This window comes from Hippocampus bargibanti, linkage group LG08 (assembly GCF_051943395.1).
Source record: "Hippocampus bargibanti isolate YZ-2025 linkage group LG08, ASM5194339v1, whole genome shotgun sequence".
Lineage (NCBI taxonomy): Eukaryota > Metazoa > Chordata > Actinopteri > Syngnathiformes > Syngnathidae > Hippocampus > Hippocampus bargibanti.
The window spans coordinates 21090911-21108029 of NC_142741.1; the positions used below are offsets into that span (position 1 = coordinate 21090911).

At 41.3% G+C, this 17119-nt stretch overlaps 2 protein-coding genes across 2 annotated transcripts; one reads left to right on the forward strand and one right to left on the reverse strand.

Annotated features, from left to right (window-relative positions):
- Positions 1-825: 825 nt before the first annotated feature.
- Positions 826-4563, reverse strand: tmem41aa (transmembrane protein 41aa). The gene is made up of 5 exons (XM_089003451.1): positions 4344-4563; positions 3370-3520; positions 2932-3093; positions 2468-2606; positions 826-1727 (listed from the first exon to the last, which is right to left on the reverse strand). Exons 1-5 carry the CDS (start codon positions 4526-4528, stop codon positions 1504-1506), a joined length of 861 nt encoding a protein of 286 aa, XP_088859577.1. The 5' UTR covers positions 4529-4563; the 3' UTR covers positions 826-1503.
- Positions 4564-5165: 602 nt separating this feature from the next.
- On the forward strand, positions 5166-17038 carry ehhadh (enoyl-CoA hydratase and 3-hydroxyacyl CoA dehydrogenase). Its single transcript, XM_089003446.1, has 7 exons — positions 5166-5388; positions 5597-5700; positions 5896-6065; positions 6593-6704; positions 7071-7175; positions 11925-12266; positions 14834-17038. Exons 1-7 carry the CDS (start codon positions 5315-5317, stop codon positions 16066-16068), a joined length of 2142 nt encoding a protein of 713 aa, XP_088859572.1. The 5' UTR covers positions 5166-5314; the 3' UTR covers positions 16069-17038.
- Positions 17039-17119: the final 81 nt, after the last annotated feature.

Genomic DNA, 17119 nt, shown 5'->3' on the forward strand with positions numbered 1-17119 from the left:
AAATGCAAAACGCCAATAAAAATGACTTAAAGTGTCCAAAATCTGCAAAAAAATTGAGCTGCGAATTGGGCATTTTCAGAAAGTCTCGCCCCCAGTTCGTTTCGTCACACCAAGACGTCTTGCATTGGTGGAGAATCAAAACAATGGCTTCAGATTCAGAGAATATGCTTTCTTGTTTCACATCCAGTGATGAATATGATTCAAATAGTTCTGAAGAGGAAAGCATACATGTTTGCAATCGATTAAAGAATTTATTTGTGCCATTTTGAGGCAACATTGGGGGGAAATCTCTCACCCAAAAAAAGAGGCACAAAATGGCGACCTCCTGTGGCCACCTCTGTTTCCACAGGCTGATAAATTCCTTATATGGCGCTTGGACGCCCTCTTCTGGCCTTCTGGCGGTTTTTGGGTGCAACACGAGGTCCCCAGACCAAACAAGTACAGCAAAATACATTGACGTGATGGAAGGATCGCTACAATGCATCTTTTTTACGGTCAGGGGCGGTCCCTTTTAGTGACGTCACGTACGGCACGTAATGACATGAAAACACTGTTGACATCTCTGACCAAGTCAATCAAACTGAGTATTATTGCATTTCTAAAGGCTGAATGAAATTGTCTCCTGCATAGCTCTCATACTGTATTTGAGTTGTGCAGGTGTACCTAATATTGTGGCCTATTAATCTTTATCCCCCGGCCCCTCTTCCCTGCCAATTTCTTGCAGTTTTCATCACGAACTGAGTGAGGGTTGTATGAATAATTGAGTGGCTTTCTGCTGCCTGGGGGAAGCATACATTCAGTAAAAAATGAACAATACTGTCCATGTTTGTTACATGTACACTGCTTGTCTTTATTCAGGGAGTGGGTGATCTTGAGTTTATCCCTGGAGTTTATATATATAGTATATATATAACACATATCTATTAGTGAGAGACAAATTCAAGATACCTAAAAAATTAATTTAAAAAAAAACAGAAAAAAGCAAATAGAATTTCAAGACATAAGCATACGTTTTTTTTTTACAAATCTATGACGACAGTGACACATTGACAACGAAGTGAACACAATTTCCTACAGCACTGATTGGACAAGCAATGTCATGTGATCATCTGCAGCCAATGATGACCAAGTGGGCGTGTCATCGCAAATTAACACGTTGAGCCGCATGTGTTTAACCTCCATGGCAGAGGCTCCGTCGAACCCCCGATTTAGGAATTGCTCGAACCTGGGTAAAGAAACACTGCTCTAAATTGTTCAATACAATACATATTGAGTTATACAGCAGGACAACTTTGGAGTTGTATTCAAAATTGACAAATGCTATTTTGTACATGGTTCCAACTAAGGTGCTCCCCTTGAAGTCATTTTTCCCAAAAGCAGTTTCAATACTGCTGTGAGGTAGCTGATTGATTGGAATCGCCGAAAGTTGTCCCTCCCTGTATATTTCCTTGTACAAACTGATGGCCGGGTCCCGCCGTCCCGATAAAGAACCCACATAGTGTTTCAGTGGACTTTCTTGTTGTCGGGGAGTCCATTGGGCTCGTGGAAGGCGGTCCCTCTGAGGCGCCGCTGGCCGTAACGGCGTATGAGGGCACCGGGCACCAGTGCCGCGCAAGCTGTTGCCAGAAGCTGGGCGAGGCGCTGCCAGGAAAACAAGTGGTCCAAGGATGAGACTTCTGCCAACATGACACCCGTCTGCACACAGATGAAGTTGTAGGGCAGCAGACCTAAAAGACAAGACGGCATGCTACGCTAAATAAAGGTATTTCTTGTTCAATTTATGAATTGCAAGAGTCGGTTGAATTTCACCTTCAGGTATTGTCTTTGTCAATGAATGACAATGAATAACACATGACAATGAATAACACATGACAATGAATAACACAATCAAATCAATTAAAATGACAGTAGTGCATACATTTAGAACCAGAGGCCATTAGGGCATGTGTTAGGGAATATTAATATTCAAGTGCTGTATTTTCTGGTGTACCCAAAAGTCTTGATTTTCTACAAAAGATGACCATGCGCCTTTTATGCAGGTGTGCCTTATGTGTGAAGTAATATCGAGCCACAACCGCCGACTCCATGTTCTCCCTGTAGAAGTCGTACGTAACCCCAGCCTCTACTGTAGCATCTTATGATGTGGTACGCCTTATATTTGGAAAACTATTCTATATTTAAATATTATATTTAGAAAACTTTTTTCATTGATTGAAGGCCGGTGCACCTTACATATGAAAAAGTTTGAAATACACCTGCGCCTTATACTCCAGTGCACCTTATACACCGGAAAATACACTAATTCAACTCGTCCAAGTACTGATGGTTAATAAATAGGATCATAGAAACATCAAACTACAATCAAGCGAGTCGAGATGAGTATGTAGTTAATTGACATGTAAACTCCAAAAGCACTTCATGCTTTGACATGATGTGACCACAATCCCCCATCAGCTTCTGTGCTTACCGATGAAGACGGAGCAGAAGAAGAAGGTGACGGGGATGTTGACGACAGGGGCACACATGTTGAGGAACCAGTTGGGCGTCATGGGGAAAAACCTTAAGAAGAGAAGGAAGAAGAACAGGCAATCTTTGTTTTGCTCCACCTGTGAAGGAAAGAAAGTAATATCAGTCACAAAAAGCCAAGTCAAGAAAACATACTGGACAATGATGCCTTGAGATATAACTTTTATTCAAATTTTAAAACATCTTCACCCATAGAAATGAATTGAAATCCACTTAATCTGTTCCAGCCTTGTCAAAAAAACTGCTTTGACACAATTATCAATATCGGTTTCTTCAGTATGTAATTTAAAACAGATTCTTATCTTACAGAAAGTGTATTGTAGGTGTTTCAAATACCTGACATCAGTATGTCTATGTGTATGTCAGTTCTTCAGTATGTGTCAGTAAGTGTGTGTGTGTGTTTACCTTACTCTGGAGCATGGACACCTTATCTGGGAAGAGTCTGACAATGTAGCCTTTCCCAAAGGCCTGGGACAGAAGGTAGCAGGCTGTGGACCCCAGCGTGGTGAGCACACAGGCCAGCAGCAAACCCCAGTACAGTCCAAATATGGCTCCCGCTAAGATGTTCTACACAGAACAAGAAGTCTTGTTATTGACCTATAGCAGGGGTGCCCACACTTTTTCAGCATGGGAGCTACTTTTAAAATGATCAAGTGATAGAGAATAAGTAGTTATCATATTTAAAAGTTTCATGCTGTCATATTCTTAGTCAACATGTGTGACTCGAATACACCATTGAAGCAACAGACAACCTGAGGTCAGTCAACTGGAGATCAACTGGTCGATCGCGATTTACATATTGAGCTCCATTGGCCTATAGGGTTGTGTCAACACTTTTCTTACCAGGAAGGAGGATCCGGGGATGGCAAAGGACTGCTTGTAGAGGTAAGCACTGCAGAAGAGAAGCAATACATAGGCCGTGTGCTCCGTCTTGTAGAATTGAAGAAGCTCGGAGAGTTCTCGCAGATCCTCCAAGTCAGATGGAAATTTCAACCTATGAAAAAAACAAACAGGCGGGTCAGAGGAAAAATGCACAATACATTAACGTGTTGTTTTGCTTTGTTTGGACAACAATCATTTGTAAGACAAACTCAATGTACTTCATATAGTTAAACACATTGAAAGGCAAAATAGAAAATTCAAAGGGAAAAGGTTTTCCATTCGTAATTACATTATACATTTAGAATTTCAATAAAAAGTCCTTAATCATCGGTGTGGGAAAAAGAGGAGTTTAAAATTTGGATGAGAATCAGTTCCTACTGAACAGAAACATGTTAAAGTTCAGCTGTTGTTGAAGCATTATATAAATCAATATGTATTGTATTGGATTGGATTTAAATAAAAAAAATACAAAGCCATTCCACAGACTTCTGTAATTTCTTCCATTTTAGATTTAGGTAGGGGTTTCAATGCAAGTTTCACATGATGTGACGAACACTTAGATTTTAAGAAATATAGTAAATTATTGAAATAGAGCTGTCATGACACAATAGTCAGGTTTTAATAAGATGAAAAAATATTAATGCACATTCATAACACTTCACATAATTTTTTTCCAAGGAAAAAATGTAATCTGCAAGTATAGGAGCATGCTGCCGGAATAAAGACAGAAAAGTGGCTCGAATATTGTATTATGAGGAACGAACATAACATCTGTATTACGTATTATACAGACTGAATATACATAATAAAAGTGTTCATTTCATAAACCTGTCGGCTTCGGCTCTATCTAATAACACGCTTACAAGTTCAGCAATACAAAATGAGAAAAGTGAGCACATGAGCATGTCCATCCGAATTAATAGAAATACTCCAACCTGCTTCTCGTGTCCTCTGTACTCTCAGTTGACACCTCGGACCCTTCTGCTTCGGCGGCGGCATGTTGGGTCTCGGCTGGAGTCTGAACCGGTCTCTGTGGTCCAGGGGGCAAGTAAAGAGACAGGAAATAGAGGTACACGGTTGCAGCGACGACCACGGAGGCAAGTCCAATGAGTGAGCGCATAGTCGCCACTCAGTTTATGTTTGTTTGTGTTTTTTTGACAGACAAAGCAGCCGGGTCACGTGACAGGCAGAACTGAAACGTGCGTACTTAGTGACGTCACTTCCCTACAACGCTCTTTTTTTCACGATTGTCATTTGACCCCAAAGATGAAATATAAATAACATTTGAAATGAAGAGTGTTCGATTATTTTATTTGGCGTCCCAAGCGTTGCATTATGACGGCAACAGCAAAGATAAAACGATAGCTGAGTCACATGACACGCCCACACAAGCCACCCTTTTAAAATTGTCACTTTCCCCTCTACAATGTTCACCCGATGCCGCTATATTTGAGTGTAAAATTGTTATATTATTTCTAACAATATATGAGTGGAAACTTTAATGAGTCAATTGATCGAGGACATTGTATCCTACTTGCGGAAACACAAAAGGGCCGCCCAACTCATGACGTCACTCTTCGCATTATTGTAATAATTCATTCTATTTTTTACCACAGTTAAATATTTGGGTGTAAAATATACATTAACTTATATGGTGGTTAAGTATTTATGAATACCGTAGTTAATAAATAAATCAAGACGCAATTGTTTTAAACTACAGCCACGTTAGGGGGCGCAAATGTTCTTGAACGCCCCGAGTTGTGCTCATTTAAATGCAAGATGAAAACAGTTGTGGATGCTATCGTGCCTTTTGAGGGTGCAAGAGTTGAAGTAGTTCTGTCAGCAAAAACATCGACGTTACAAAGTTCACTGCACGCAATAAAAAAGCCATTGCTTTTGTGGGAAAATGGCTCAATATTCTCGCATTTTGGGAAACGTCGGCTTGATTACGCTTCAAAATCCTCCTGTTAATGCATTAAGGTATGTTGTGCAGAATTTTGATTTGTTTTTATTCTTTGAAATTAGCACAATGTGATGAGAACCCATATGTGTTAATTCCATATCAGGAGATTGCATTGAAGGGGTCAATTCACACCTGAACACTTTAGGTTAACTAATACTCTCTCTCCAAATGTGAGATATGTGAAAGTCAATTCACAATAAAGTGTGTACTTTATATATAATACAGTGCAGCAGTACGCCAGGGCATCGTAGACACTGTGAAGACAGCACTTGAGGATCCCGATGTGAAGTCTGTTGTGATATGTGGCCAGAATGGAGTGTTTTGCGGGGGTAAGCACAGCGTAGAACGCTACGCTTTGTTGTTAATCACATGAAAGGGGGCGTTTTATGTAAAAATGACTCATATACCAGTTCACAAGTTCAGAGTTCTAGCCTCACATTAAATTGAACTACTTACAGAATAGTCATACCATCTTTTCACTGATGATATTGCATACACAAAACACTATGTGTCTTTATTAACAGGAGCAGATATCAGAGAGTTTGGTACACCCATGACTGGGCCTCCACTGGTGCCAATGATCCACGCCATAGAAGTGGCGGACAAACCAGTGGTGGCAGCCATCGAGGGGGTAGCACTGGGTGGAGGCCTGGAGTTGGCACTTGGATGTCACTATCGAATAGCTCATTCCAGGGTTAGTTCAATATTCAGATCCAAGTACATTCTCAGGTCTCACACGATACTTCACTTGGTTAATGTACAAAATCTCAAACATTACAGAGTTAATATTTTTTGAGCTGCCTAAGACGGCTTAATGGAACAACCTAAATTGTTCCTGTACGTGACTGAGGGCGAATGATTGCCTGTCTTTGTGTGCCATGCGATTGCTTGGCAACCAGTTCAACGTGTCCCCCGCCAACTGCCTGATGACGGCTGTGAGAGGCTCCAGCATGCTTGAGATGCCTATTTGAGAGAAGACAATTATTTGAAAAAATACAAATTTGGCACTGTACCGTTTAAACTGCATCAAGGGAAATGTAACTTTTTATTTTGTCCATTCATTCGAGGTTGCACAAAGCAATTGAGAACATACGGTAGAATAACACACAATGATTACGCTTACGATATATGTATTGAAAACAATTGTGTACAACTTTTATTGTCATTAGATAAGACAGCGCACATTCACGTTTACTCATGCATACATCAATTTAATTTCAGGCAAAAGTGGGGCTTCCAGAGGTGACTCTGGGTCTGCTACCTGCTGCAGGTGGAACCCAACGTTTGCCAAGGCTTACCGGACTACCGGCAGCTATAACTCTCATCACCACTGGTCACAACAACCACTAAATTTTACACTTTGCATTGAAGTCACTGTTTTTTGTTTCGATGTGGAAATACATGCAATTTGTGACAAGATAAATTGTCCATAGGTGTAAATGTTTTTATGTATTTAATATAATAATAATAATAATAATAATACATTATCATTGTTGTTATGCTGAATGGCTTGGGATTTGTACTTCAGACACTGCAAATGCAACATTCTTGTAAATGTAGTATACTGAAATGACCAGCAGAGAGCAGCCTTGAACATCATCGTTTATCTTGGGAATTAGAAAAAAACACACTTTACTGTATATAACATTACTTTTTTTTGAAGCACATAGACTCACTTGCTGTCGTGTTTGTCTCACAGGGCGTCACATCACCGCCGCCGAAGCGCTAAAACTCACAATCGTGGACCAGGTTACAGATCACAGCACTGTGGATACAGCTGTCAAGTTTGCCAAGAGTGTTGCAGGTCAGACTACATCTTGCCATCTACTCACATGGTATGCCATCACTGGTGTGGCAGGGCATCTGTGTAGAATTTTCTCATCTACAATTGTCAGAGAAGTGAAGGGGATGAGAATACTCAGCAGCAGCCATGAATGTTTCATGGCCGCGTGAGACGTGGTGCTCTGATGTCTCCGCAGCCTTTGCTGTATTATTCAGAAGGGGCAAAAGGGACAAACATTCTCAGAATATTCATGGGCAATCTTTGTCTGTTTGTGAAAATTAGTTAAATATTGGCATTTGTTTTTTAAATCAAAATCATGAATGGGTAAGTGTTTTCTCCTTTTTCCGTACACAAAACAATTGAGGGATTTACATCGTGTTGGTATACGAGGAATTACTTTTGGTGCACCTTCACATGCAATGACAATACCATATTTACTCATCATACATTGTCCAATTTAAAAAAAAAAGGCCTGACCTCAAACAGGTGTTGCTAACTAAACACACTGGGGCCAAGCTAGTGAGTCATTCATCACACTATATACATATATAAAAATATGTGCCTATTTTGCAGACTGTTTGTCATAATACTGCATGCTTTGGCCAGTCATAACTTCAATATATTAGCCCCAACGTGTGAGATATTTTCAAGGGCAACTGACGTCTCCGGACAAATTGTGTCCATAATTTGTAAAATGGCTTCAAACGACTTCCACTGAGCGTATTTTAATAAGATTCCACCGCATATAGCTACATTTTATGTTTTAAGACTCGCGCTGAATATTCAGGAAGTCTTGTTTTTGAGTTGGTGACAAGTCCGTACGTGATGTCACTAAAGGAACGCCACCTGACCGAAAAAAAGATGCATTGCCGCAGTCCTTCCATCACATCAATGTATTTTGCTGTACTTGTTTGGTCTGGGGACCTCGTGTTGCACACAAAAGCTGCCAGAAGAGGGCGTCCAAGCTCCACATAAGGAATTTATCAGCCTGTAGAAACGGAGGTGGCCACAGGAGGTCGCCATTTTGCGCCTCTTTTTCATTGAGACATTTCTCCTCAATGTTGCCTCATAATGGCACGGAATATTTTTTTTTAATCGATTGCAAACATGTATGCTTTCCTCTTCAGAACTATTTGCATCATATTGATAACTGGATGTGTAACAAGAAAGCATATTCTCTGAATCTGAAGCCATTGACACAACCCTCTGTATTTATCCGGGCTTGTGTACCCTTGTGACTACACACCAGTACAATCTTTGCAAAGGCAGATTTTGTTTCATTGTGTGTTGCACAAATGGTCAAATGTGGCTGGTTATATTACTTGAATTACAAATCAGTCTATAGTTATTTGAAAATTAAATTTGATTTAATATGACAACAAAACTGCATTTGTATAAGTAATTGTGTCCTTTCAGACACATACTGTATGTGGCCTTGTACTTGCAGCTGTATAAATAGCAGCTCCCTGCCATTCAAGCAGGTCTGGGTTAACACATACTGTAATTATTGAATCATAATTCTTCAATAAACCTGACTTAAATGTTATGTTTTAAAAATACTATGACCAAAATAATCCTTGTTACACACTTAACACAATCTTAGCTCAACCTTTTGACAAGAAACATAAGAAATTATAACTACAGTCAAGCTAGGCCAGCCCACTTTAAAGGACAACCGACGTCTACGGACAAGTTGTGTCCATAATTTGTAAAATGTCTTCAAATGACTTCTACTGAGCGTATTTTACAAAGATTCCACCGCATATTGCTATATTTTACGTTTTAAGACTGGCGCTGAATGTTCCGGAAGTCTTGTTTTTGAGTTGGTGTCGAGTCCGTACGTCACGTAAGGAACGCCCCTGACCGAAAAAAGGCCACATTGTAGCAGTCCTTCCATCACGTCAATGCATTTTGCTGTACTTTGGTCTGAAAACGTTATGTAGGACCACAAAGAGGCAGAAGAGGGCGACAAAGCTCCATGTAAGGAATTAATCAGCCTGTGGAAACGGGCTGATTAATTCCTTACACGGCTTTGTCGCCATGTTCTGCCTTTTTTGGGTGTGACATTTCCCACCCCCGATGCCTCAAAATGACACGGAATAAATTATTTAATCGATTGCAAACATGTATGCTTTCTTCTTCAGAACTATTTGAATCATATTCATAACTGGATGAGTAACAAGAAAGCATATTCTCCGAATCTGAAGCCATTGTTTTGATTCTCGAGCAAGGCAAGACGTCTTGCCGTGACACCACGAACATGGGGGCGGGACCTTCTGAAACTGGCCACTTCCGGTTTCAAATTGAAGTACTTTTTAGACACTAACTCATTTTTATTGGTGTTTTGCATTTGACAAAAAATATCATACTGCGTGTTTTGGGTATTTTAGTTGCTATAAAACGTTATTCTGATGTCAGTTAGGAAACAAAAAAAGTGATGTCGGTTGTCCTTTAAGATAACTCACTTTTGAATGTTATTGGTATTATTTATTTAAACTTTTTAATGGTGTAGAGTGAATTTAGGCTCTTTTGAATTAACCATTTCCCTGTTTTCCGCATTCTGCCAACACAACTTCAGTCAGGGTTGTTGGATAAAAACGAGGATGCGAGCAAGTCAGGCAGAAATGTACAGAGAAGCACAAGAAGGATGGGAGTTCGTCAAATAGAAAAATTTGACTATTCAAACGGATGATCCCATTTTGTTTTAAGTGGCGAGGTTACGAACGGTTGACATAGAATCAACATCATAAAGGCAACGTAAACTGAGTGGGCACGTGTGCCAAGCAGTGGAGAGCATCCATGTGTCAATGTACAAGAGTGCGCAGTCAAATGGATGCACGTGTCCCTGATACAGTCCACACATGCATATACTGACGGGATTAAGTATTTTCACGCAGCGGTTGTGACATCTGCCCGACGCATCTGTTGGGACCACCCTCTCATCGCTGAAATAATCCATGGAAATAGTGCAGCAGTTACCGATTAATGGCTGACTGAAGTAAAGTTCCCTTGTGGTCATCTTCTACCACCAAAGCACATAAACGTCGACTTAAACTGTGGGCATGATATAACATTAAAGCCTGAAATTACCACCCTTTCATTCATTCTTGATTCACTGTTAGTGATGTGATCTGCTGATTGGAACAAATTGGAGTCAGTGGATTGGTGAGCGGCCGTTTAATCTTTGCCACGGTGACCCATTTTCTAGAGCTCAGGGTAATTCAACGACGCTGTGAAAGATTCTAGCTGCTGCCTTGTGTAATCATGTCAAGAGAGACAGGAATGAGGAATTGAGTAGACCTCCCCCCTACCGAAATTGAAATCAGCGCAAACACCAAACCTATTGATATTGAATCCCCGCGTAGCATCTCACAAAAAAAAACAACTTCCAAATTGGAACACACAGTGAGTCTACCATTGAATAAGCAGACAGTAGGAAATGTGAGGTCTTTCTGACAAAAAAAACAAGAAAAAACATATGAATAAAAATCTAACCCAACACTGAGTATAGTGTTAACCATAAAAAATGTTAAAGATCTAAAATAAATCACCCGAAGATGTCCATTTCCTCAATTTATTCTTGAAATCATCAACAGCTAAATGCGCTTTATCACACATTTTCCCTTTCTTTTAAATATTTGTTGTCCTGTCTCCACAGCTGTGTGGTTGTTTTTCATCTTAATCAACATTAGTAAATTTCAAATTGCTGTGTTGCAAAGTGAATGGAAAAATTAAGGAATGCAGTTTATCAGTGTGAATGGAAACACTTTTGAAAGAAATATATAGTTTTGGCCCACTCTGTATATGTGGGTGATACTATGCCAAAAATAACAATCTAATGGTGGACGTTGGGGGAAATTTTGCATAGCAATGCAAATGTTGGTCAGAAAAAGCCCTTTAAAGGACAACCGACATCTCCGGACAAGTTGTGTCCATTATTTGTAAAATCGCTTCAAAAGACTTCTACTGAGCGTATTTTAATAAGATTCCAGCGCATATAGGTATAGTTTACATTTTAAGACTCGCACTGAATATTCCGGAAGTCTTGTTTTTGAGTTGGTGACGAGTCCTCACGTTACGTCACTGAAGGAACGCCCCTGACCGAAAAAAGGAGACATTGTAGCAGTCCTTCCATCACATCAATGCATTTTGCTGTACTTGTCTGAAAACTTCGTGTAGCACCAAAAAGAGGCAGAAGATGGCGACAAAGCTCCGTGTAAGGAATTAATCAGCCCACCACTGATTAATTCCTTACACGGAGCTTTGTCGCCATCTTCTGCCTCTTTTTGGTGCTACATTTCCCGCCCCCAGATACCTCAAAATGGCACGGAATAAATTATTGAATCGATTGCAAACATGTATGCTTTCCTCTTCAGAACTATTTGAATCATATTCATAACTGGATAAGTAACAAGAAAGCATATTCTCCGAATCTGAAGCCATTGTTTTGATTTTCCAGCAAGGCAAGACGTCTTGGGGTGACACCACGAACAAGGGGGCGGGACCTTCTGAAAGTGGCCTTTTCCGGTTTCATTTTTTTGCAGTTTCAGCACACTTTAAGTCATTTTTATTGGTGTTTTACATTTGACTAAAAATATCATACTGCGTGTTTTGGGTATTTTAGATGCTATAAAACAGGGGTGCTCACACTTTTTCAGCATACGAGCTACTTATAAACGTTTTATAGTATAAAACGTTTTTCTGATGTCAGTTAGGAAACAAAAAAGTGATGTCGGTGGTCCTCTAAGGTCTGCTTTTTTTCACCTTCAGAACAGTCTCTAGACGGCCGCCGTGTCAGTGACCGCCCGTGCCCTTGTCCTCCCGATGTGGATGCCCTATTTGAAGCAGCGATGCAGAAGATCCGGCAGAGCGCCCGTGGAGCCATCGCGCCGGTGGCTTGTGTCCAAGCACTGCAGGCGGCCGCCACGATGCCCTACGCGGTGGGCATGCAGCGGGAAAAAGAGCTGATGGACACGCTGTTCACCTCTGGCCAGGCTCGAGCTCTGCAGTACAGTTTCTTTGCTCAAAGAGCTGTGGCCAGGTGGAGTCTGCCCAATGGGGCACGCTGGGATGACAGCAAGCCCAGGACGATTCGTAAAACGGCAGTCATCGGTAAGACTTGAGCACTTGATTATTGACATGAAATAACCATTTTAATATCAGATAAACGACTCTTAACTCTGACATTTTAGCTTCATTTTACATGTTTCAATTCCATTTAACCAGCATACTATTATAAAATATAATATAATAAATCACATTTGCACCTCCTTATGCGTGATATTTACAACATAATCACCCCCCCCCCCCCCCCCCCCCCCCTTGACGCAGACTCTGCGGTTGCTTCTATCCAAGCCTGCAAATTTCATGCACAGGCTGCAAAGACTCACACATCCAGAATGCTCAAGAAGCAGCATTCCCTGTAGGGAGGACACTATGACTTACACCAGTTTGACTGCAAAGGCTTGTTATCAGTGATATGCTATACAGTACTGCGATATCCAGAGCGAAATCAAATTAAGGAGAGAAAGTTAATGTGAGCAAATATTTATCGTTAGTTCTTGTAACCACGGATTCTTGGTCCACAAGATCATCAAGGTATGACATGTCATGATTATTAATGGCTTTCGATGAATGACTTTGCATCATTTCCAGAGCTAACTAATCAGTGGAAAAAGGCTGATGATGTTTTTGTATTAGTAATTTGCAGAGGCATTAACTCATTCACTGCCAGACATGTGCAAAAATGTGTCCACACCAGTGCCAGAGTTTTTGTCATTGTCACTCGAATTCCAGGACCCACAAAATATAGTCTATATAATAGTTTCAGAACTACATAAACATTCAATACGGCATAAGAAACGTTAGGCTCTCTTCTTTCATCAGAAAAAAAGTTGTTTCCTAAATTATTTTGGTCTGGAGTTATTTGAGTTTGAAATGAGGGCAGCTGTCCAAAATACAATGCAATACATACATATTAATTTATATATCACTTTAACAACAGCTGAAGCTGGAAAAAAGCGCTAACATGGGAAAAAAGGGAAATGCTGCCCCCTTGTGGAAGGGATAACATTCCCAGAGGTCTGAGCAGCGCTTTGTTGGCATCCAAGCAAGAAAAAAATGTACAAATTCGGGCGTGGCGCTCAACGTCATATTTTCAATTGCCCAAAAAATTTGTGAATGGCAGTGAATAAGTGCAAAATAATAGCAATTTACGCTTGTATCAATGTCATTCATGGCCAAATGAACTCGCTGCCGCTGCTCACCCACACAAAAAAGTTTTTATCCAGTGACTGTAATGTGTCCTTGAGATTTTTAAAGGCGCTTACAAATTAAATGTATTATTATTATTATTATTATTATTATTATTATTATTATTATTATTATTATTATTATTATTATTATTATCTAAATAATCTATGCACCATAAAGGACAACCGTCTCCGGACAAGTTGTGTCCATAATTTGTAAAATGGCTTCAAATCACTTCTAATGAGCGTATTTTACAAAGATTCCACTGCATATAGCTATATTTTTGTTTTAAGACTCGCTCTGAATATTCCGGAAGTCTTGTTTTTGAGTTGGTGACGAGTCTGTACGTGACGTCACTGAAGGAACGCCCCTGACAGAAAAAAAGACGCATTGTAGCAGTCCTTCTATCACGTCAACGTATTTTGCTGTACTTGTATGGAATGAAAACCTCGTGTTGCACCAAAAAGCCACCAGAAGAGGGCGATCAAGCTCCATGGAAGAAATTGATCAGCCCGTGGAAACGGGCTGATCAATTCCTCAAAGGTCGCCATCTTCTGCCCCCTTCCCGGTGATACATTTCCCCCCAATGTTGCCTCAAAATGGCACGGAATAAATTCTTTAATCGATTGCAAACATGTATGCTTTCCTCTTCAGAACTATTTGCATCATATTCATAACTGGATGTGTAACAAGAAAGCATATTCTCCGAATCTGAAGCCATTGTTTTGATTCTCCAGCAAGACAAGATGACACCACGAACCACGTGACGTCACGAACTGGGGCCGGGACTTTCTGAAAATGCCCAATTCGCACCTCAATTTTTTTGCAGATTTTGGACACTTTCAGTCATTTTTATTGGTGTTTTGCATTTGAATAAAAATATCATACTGCGTGTTTTGGGTATTTTAGATGCTATAAAACGTTTTTCTGATGTCAGTTAGGAAACAAAAAAGTGACGTCTGTTGTCCGTTAATGGTGGGGCATGGATTAAATGCATATTATGATTATTACACAGATGTGCCCTAAACCGCCCACAAAAAAGCAGGCACCCACAAAACATGCGCAATCTGTAGCTTTGCTTTGTGCTGCACATTATAGTTTTACAATATTGAAGCCTCATGTCATTGCCAGAGGTCTGGCCGGCACTTTATCGGCACCCAAGCAAGAAAAACCATAACCTGAACAAATTCAGGAATGGCGCTCCACGTTATATTTTTAATTCCCGAATAAATTCGTGAATGGCACAGAATGAGTTAAAAACAAATTGATGAAGGGCCATTTTTTGAATAACAATCTTCAAATATTTCAAGCCTCAACATGGCGGGTTGCTACAAAGACTTTAAAGGCCTCCTTAAAGACACATCCAATTTTATACAATCAAAGTCACTTGAATAATCATTTGTATTTTACATCTTTGATCTGCTTAGGTCTTGGGACAATGGGCAGAGGCATAACAGTTTCCCTTGCTCAGGCGGGGTTGTCTGTGATTGCTGTGGAAGCTCAGGAGAAGCCATTGAAAGAAGCACAGGAGGCCATATCAGGGATGCTTCAACGAGGGGCCAAGAGACGAGGGGGGATCCCTCCACTTGATCTGATCACCTATAGTGCAAACCTCCAAGCAGTCGCGGATGTTGACCTGGTCATCGAGGCTGTGTTTGAAGACATGGAACTGAAGAAGCAACTCTTCAAGAATCTGTCTGCCATTTGCAAACCAGAAGCATTCTTGTGCACCAACACGTCCACATTAGACATCGACCTCCTGGCCTCGCAGAGCCGCCTCCCGGAGCAGGTGGTTGGGGTGCATTTCTTTGCCCCGGCACACGTCATGAAGCTGTTGGAGGTGGTGTATGGCTCGCGTTCCTCTCCCGAAGCTGTGGCCACCGCCATGAATCTGGGCAAACAAATGGGCAAAGTGGGCGTGGCTGTGGGGAACTGTCACGGATTTGTGGGGAACCGCATGCTGAAGCCGTACCTGGAACAAGGCTTTTTCTTGTTGGAAGAGGGAGCCACACCCGATTTGGTAGACGAAGCGCTGGAGGAGTTTGGTTTCACCATGGGGCTCTTCAGAATGTCAGACCTCTCCGGCATTGATGTAGGCTGGAGGGTTAGGAAGGGAGAAGGTCTGGTGCAGCCCGGCACTTCAGTTCGGGTCCGACAAGGCCGCAGGTACAGCCCCCTCGGCGATCTGCTCTATGAGCAAGGGCGCTTTGGACAGAAAACAGGCCGAGGATGGTATCGTTATGACAACCCTCATGAGGCCAAACCTGACCCATGGCTGAACAACCTTCTGGAGGAATATCGAGCCCGACATGGCCTGGCTGCACGCCGCATAGAGTGTCAGGAGGTGCTTGAGCGCTGTCTGTACACCCTGATCAACGAGGGCTTCCGCATCCTTGAGGAAGGAATAGCAGCTGGACCTGAAGACATCGATGTCATCTATGTGCTGGGCTACGGCTGGCCCAAGCACCGCGGCGGTCCGATGTACTACGCCAATATGGTGGGCCTGACTCGGGTCCTGGAGAGGCTGGAGCACTATCTGCGGGCCCACCCAGACGTGCCTTCCCTTCAACCCTGCAGCCTCCTGCGCAGGTTGGTGGCCAGCGGTAGTCCACCTATCCACAAGTGGAGAAAAATCATCAAGAAAACTCAGAGCCACCTATAAATCTGCTAGATATTTTAATCATCTCCTAAAATTAAAAACTACACAATGACAAGAAGTGCGGCCTCCAAATAGATGAAAGTACTTTGTTTGATTTTCCAACCAACCTGAACAATTTCACTGAATCTCAAATGACTGCCAAAGAAATTAGATATGCTTGAACTTTTCTCCCTTGAGACTCCTTCTGAATGGAACAAAAGCCTTCTCTGCTGTAAACAGCACACCTTTTCGTTTTTTTTTACCCCAAACCATAAATCTTTTTGGTGGTTATTGGCAAACTGTTTAGATGCTTTTTCCACAGACGTCCCTGGAGTGCATATAAACTGCATTGGAAAAGTCATCTTTACTGATGCTCCATCCGCTCCATTTTGTCTTCCATTCAACTAGTCCACTTTGCATTGGTTCACGATGAATACAATCTTAATGAAAAAGAAAAACAAGCCTGGAACATGGCAGATTTGTTACTCCACAAGTCATTATTCCTACATCCCATTTATTACTTGAGGTACATTTTTCTTGAATCCCCTTTTTTTTCGTCTAATCGTCAGGATTTAGAGCTTTTGCGTGTATTATAACATTGTAAATGGTGTTCCTTTGACTTTTATCTCATTGGGGATGAAGGCGGGGATCTAAATCCGACGATTACACTGCAAAGATTACAATGTGACTTGTGCAGTTGGCGCAGCCTAAGCTCTGTCTGACTGACGCAACGGTAGCTGCCAATTGTGCACCATGCAGGGGATAAAAGAGAGCAGCACAAAGACGTGGACCTCCGGCCAAGTTCGGACTCAGCTTATGTGAGTCTTGAGTTGATTAAAAATGTCAAACTCACATGCAGTGAAGAAAAAAAAATGTTGTGCAACTCTGGCCTGTAATAACCCCCTGTGCACAATTTACAGTTTAATCGTGAATTGCGTGAGCCACTCAAGATCCATGGAAACTTTAACTCATTAAAAACAAAGAAAAAACTTCATCTATTAAGCATCACAAGCACATTTTTGTGTTTGAGTATGTCTGCTGCATGCACCATCATCAATATTGGCAAATGGTTGGT

What these genes read in the sequence shown, in the direction of transcription:
- tmem41aa (XM_089003451.1), bottom strand. Translation starts at nt 4,528, where the DNA reads ATGCGCTCACTCATTGGACTTGCCTCCGTGGTCGTCGCTGCAACCGTG. An exon ending in TCCCCGGATCCTCCTTCCTG is followed by an intron (nt 3,094 to 3,369) that starts GTAAGAAAAGTG and finishes TGTTCTGTGTAG; the next exon opens with AACATCTTAGCGGGAGCCAT. An exon ending in CTTCTGCTCCGTCTTCATCG is followed by an intron (nt 1,728 to 2,467) that starts GTAAGCACAGAA and finishes CTTGTCTTTTAG; the next exon opens with GTCTGCTGCCCTACAACTTC.
- ehhadh (XM_089003446.1), top strand. Translation starts at nt 5,315, where the DNA reads ATGGCTCAATATTCTCGCATTTTGGGAAACGTCGGCTTGATTACGCTT. An exon ending in TATAACTCTCATCACCACTG is followed by an intron (nt 6,705 to 7,070) that starts GTCACAACAACC and finishes TTTGTCTCACAG; the next exon opens with GGCGTCACATCACCGCCGCC. An exon ending in TCGTAAAACGGCAGTCATCG is followed by an intron (nt 12,267 to 14,833) that starts GTAAGACTTGAG and finishes TGATCTGCTTAG; the next exon opens with GTCTTGGGACAATGGGCAGA.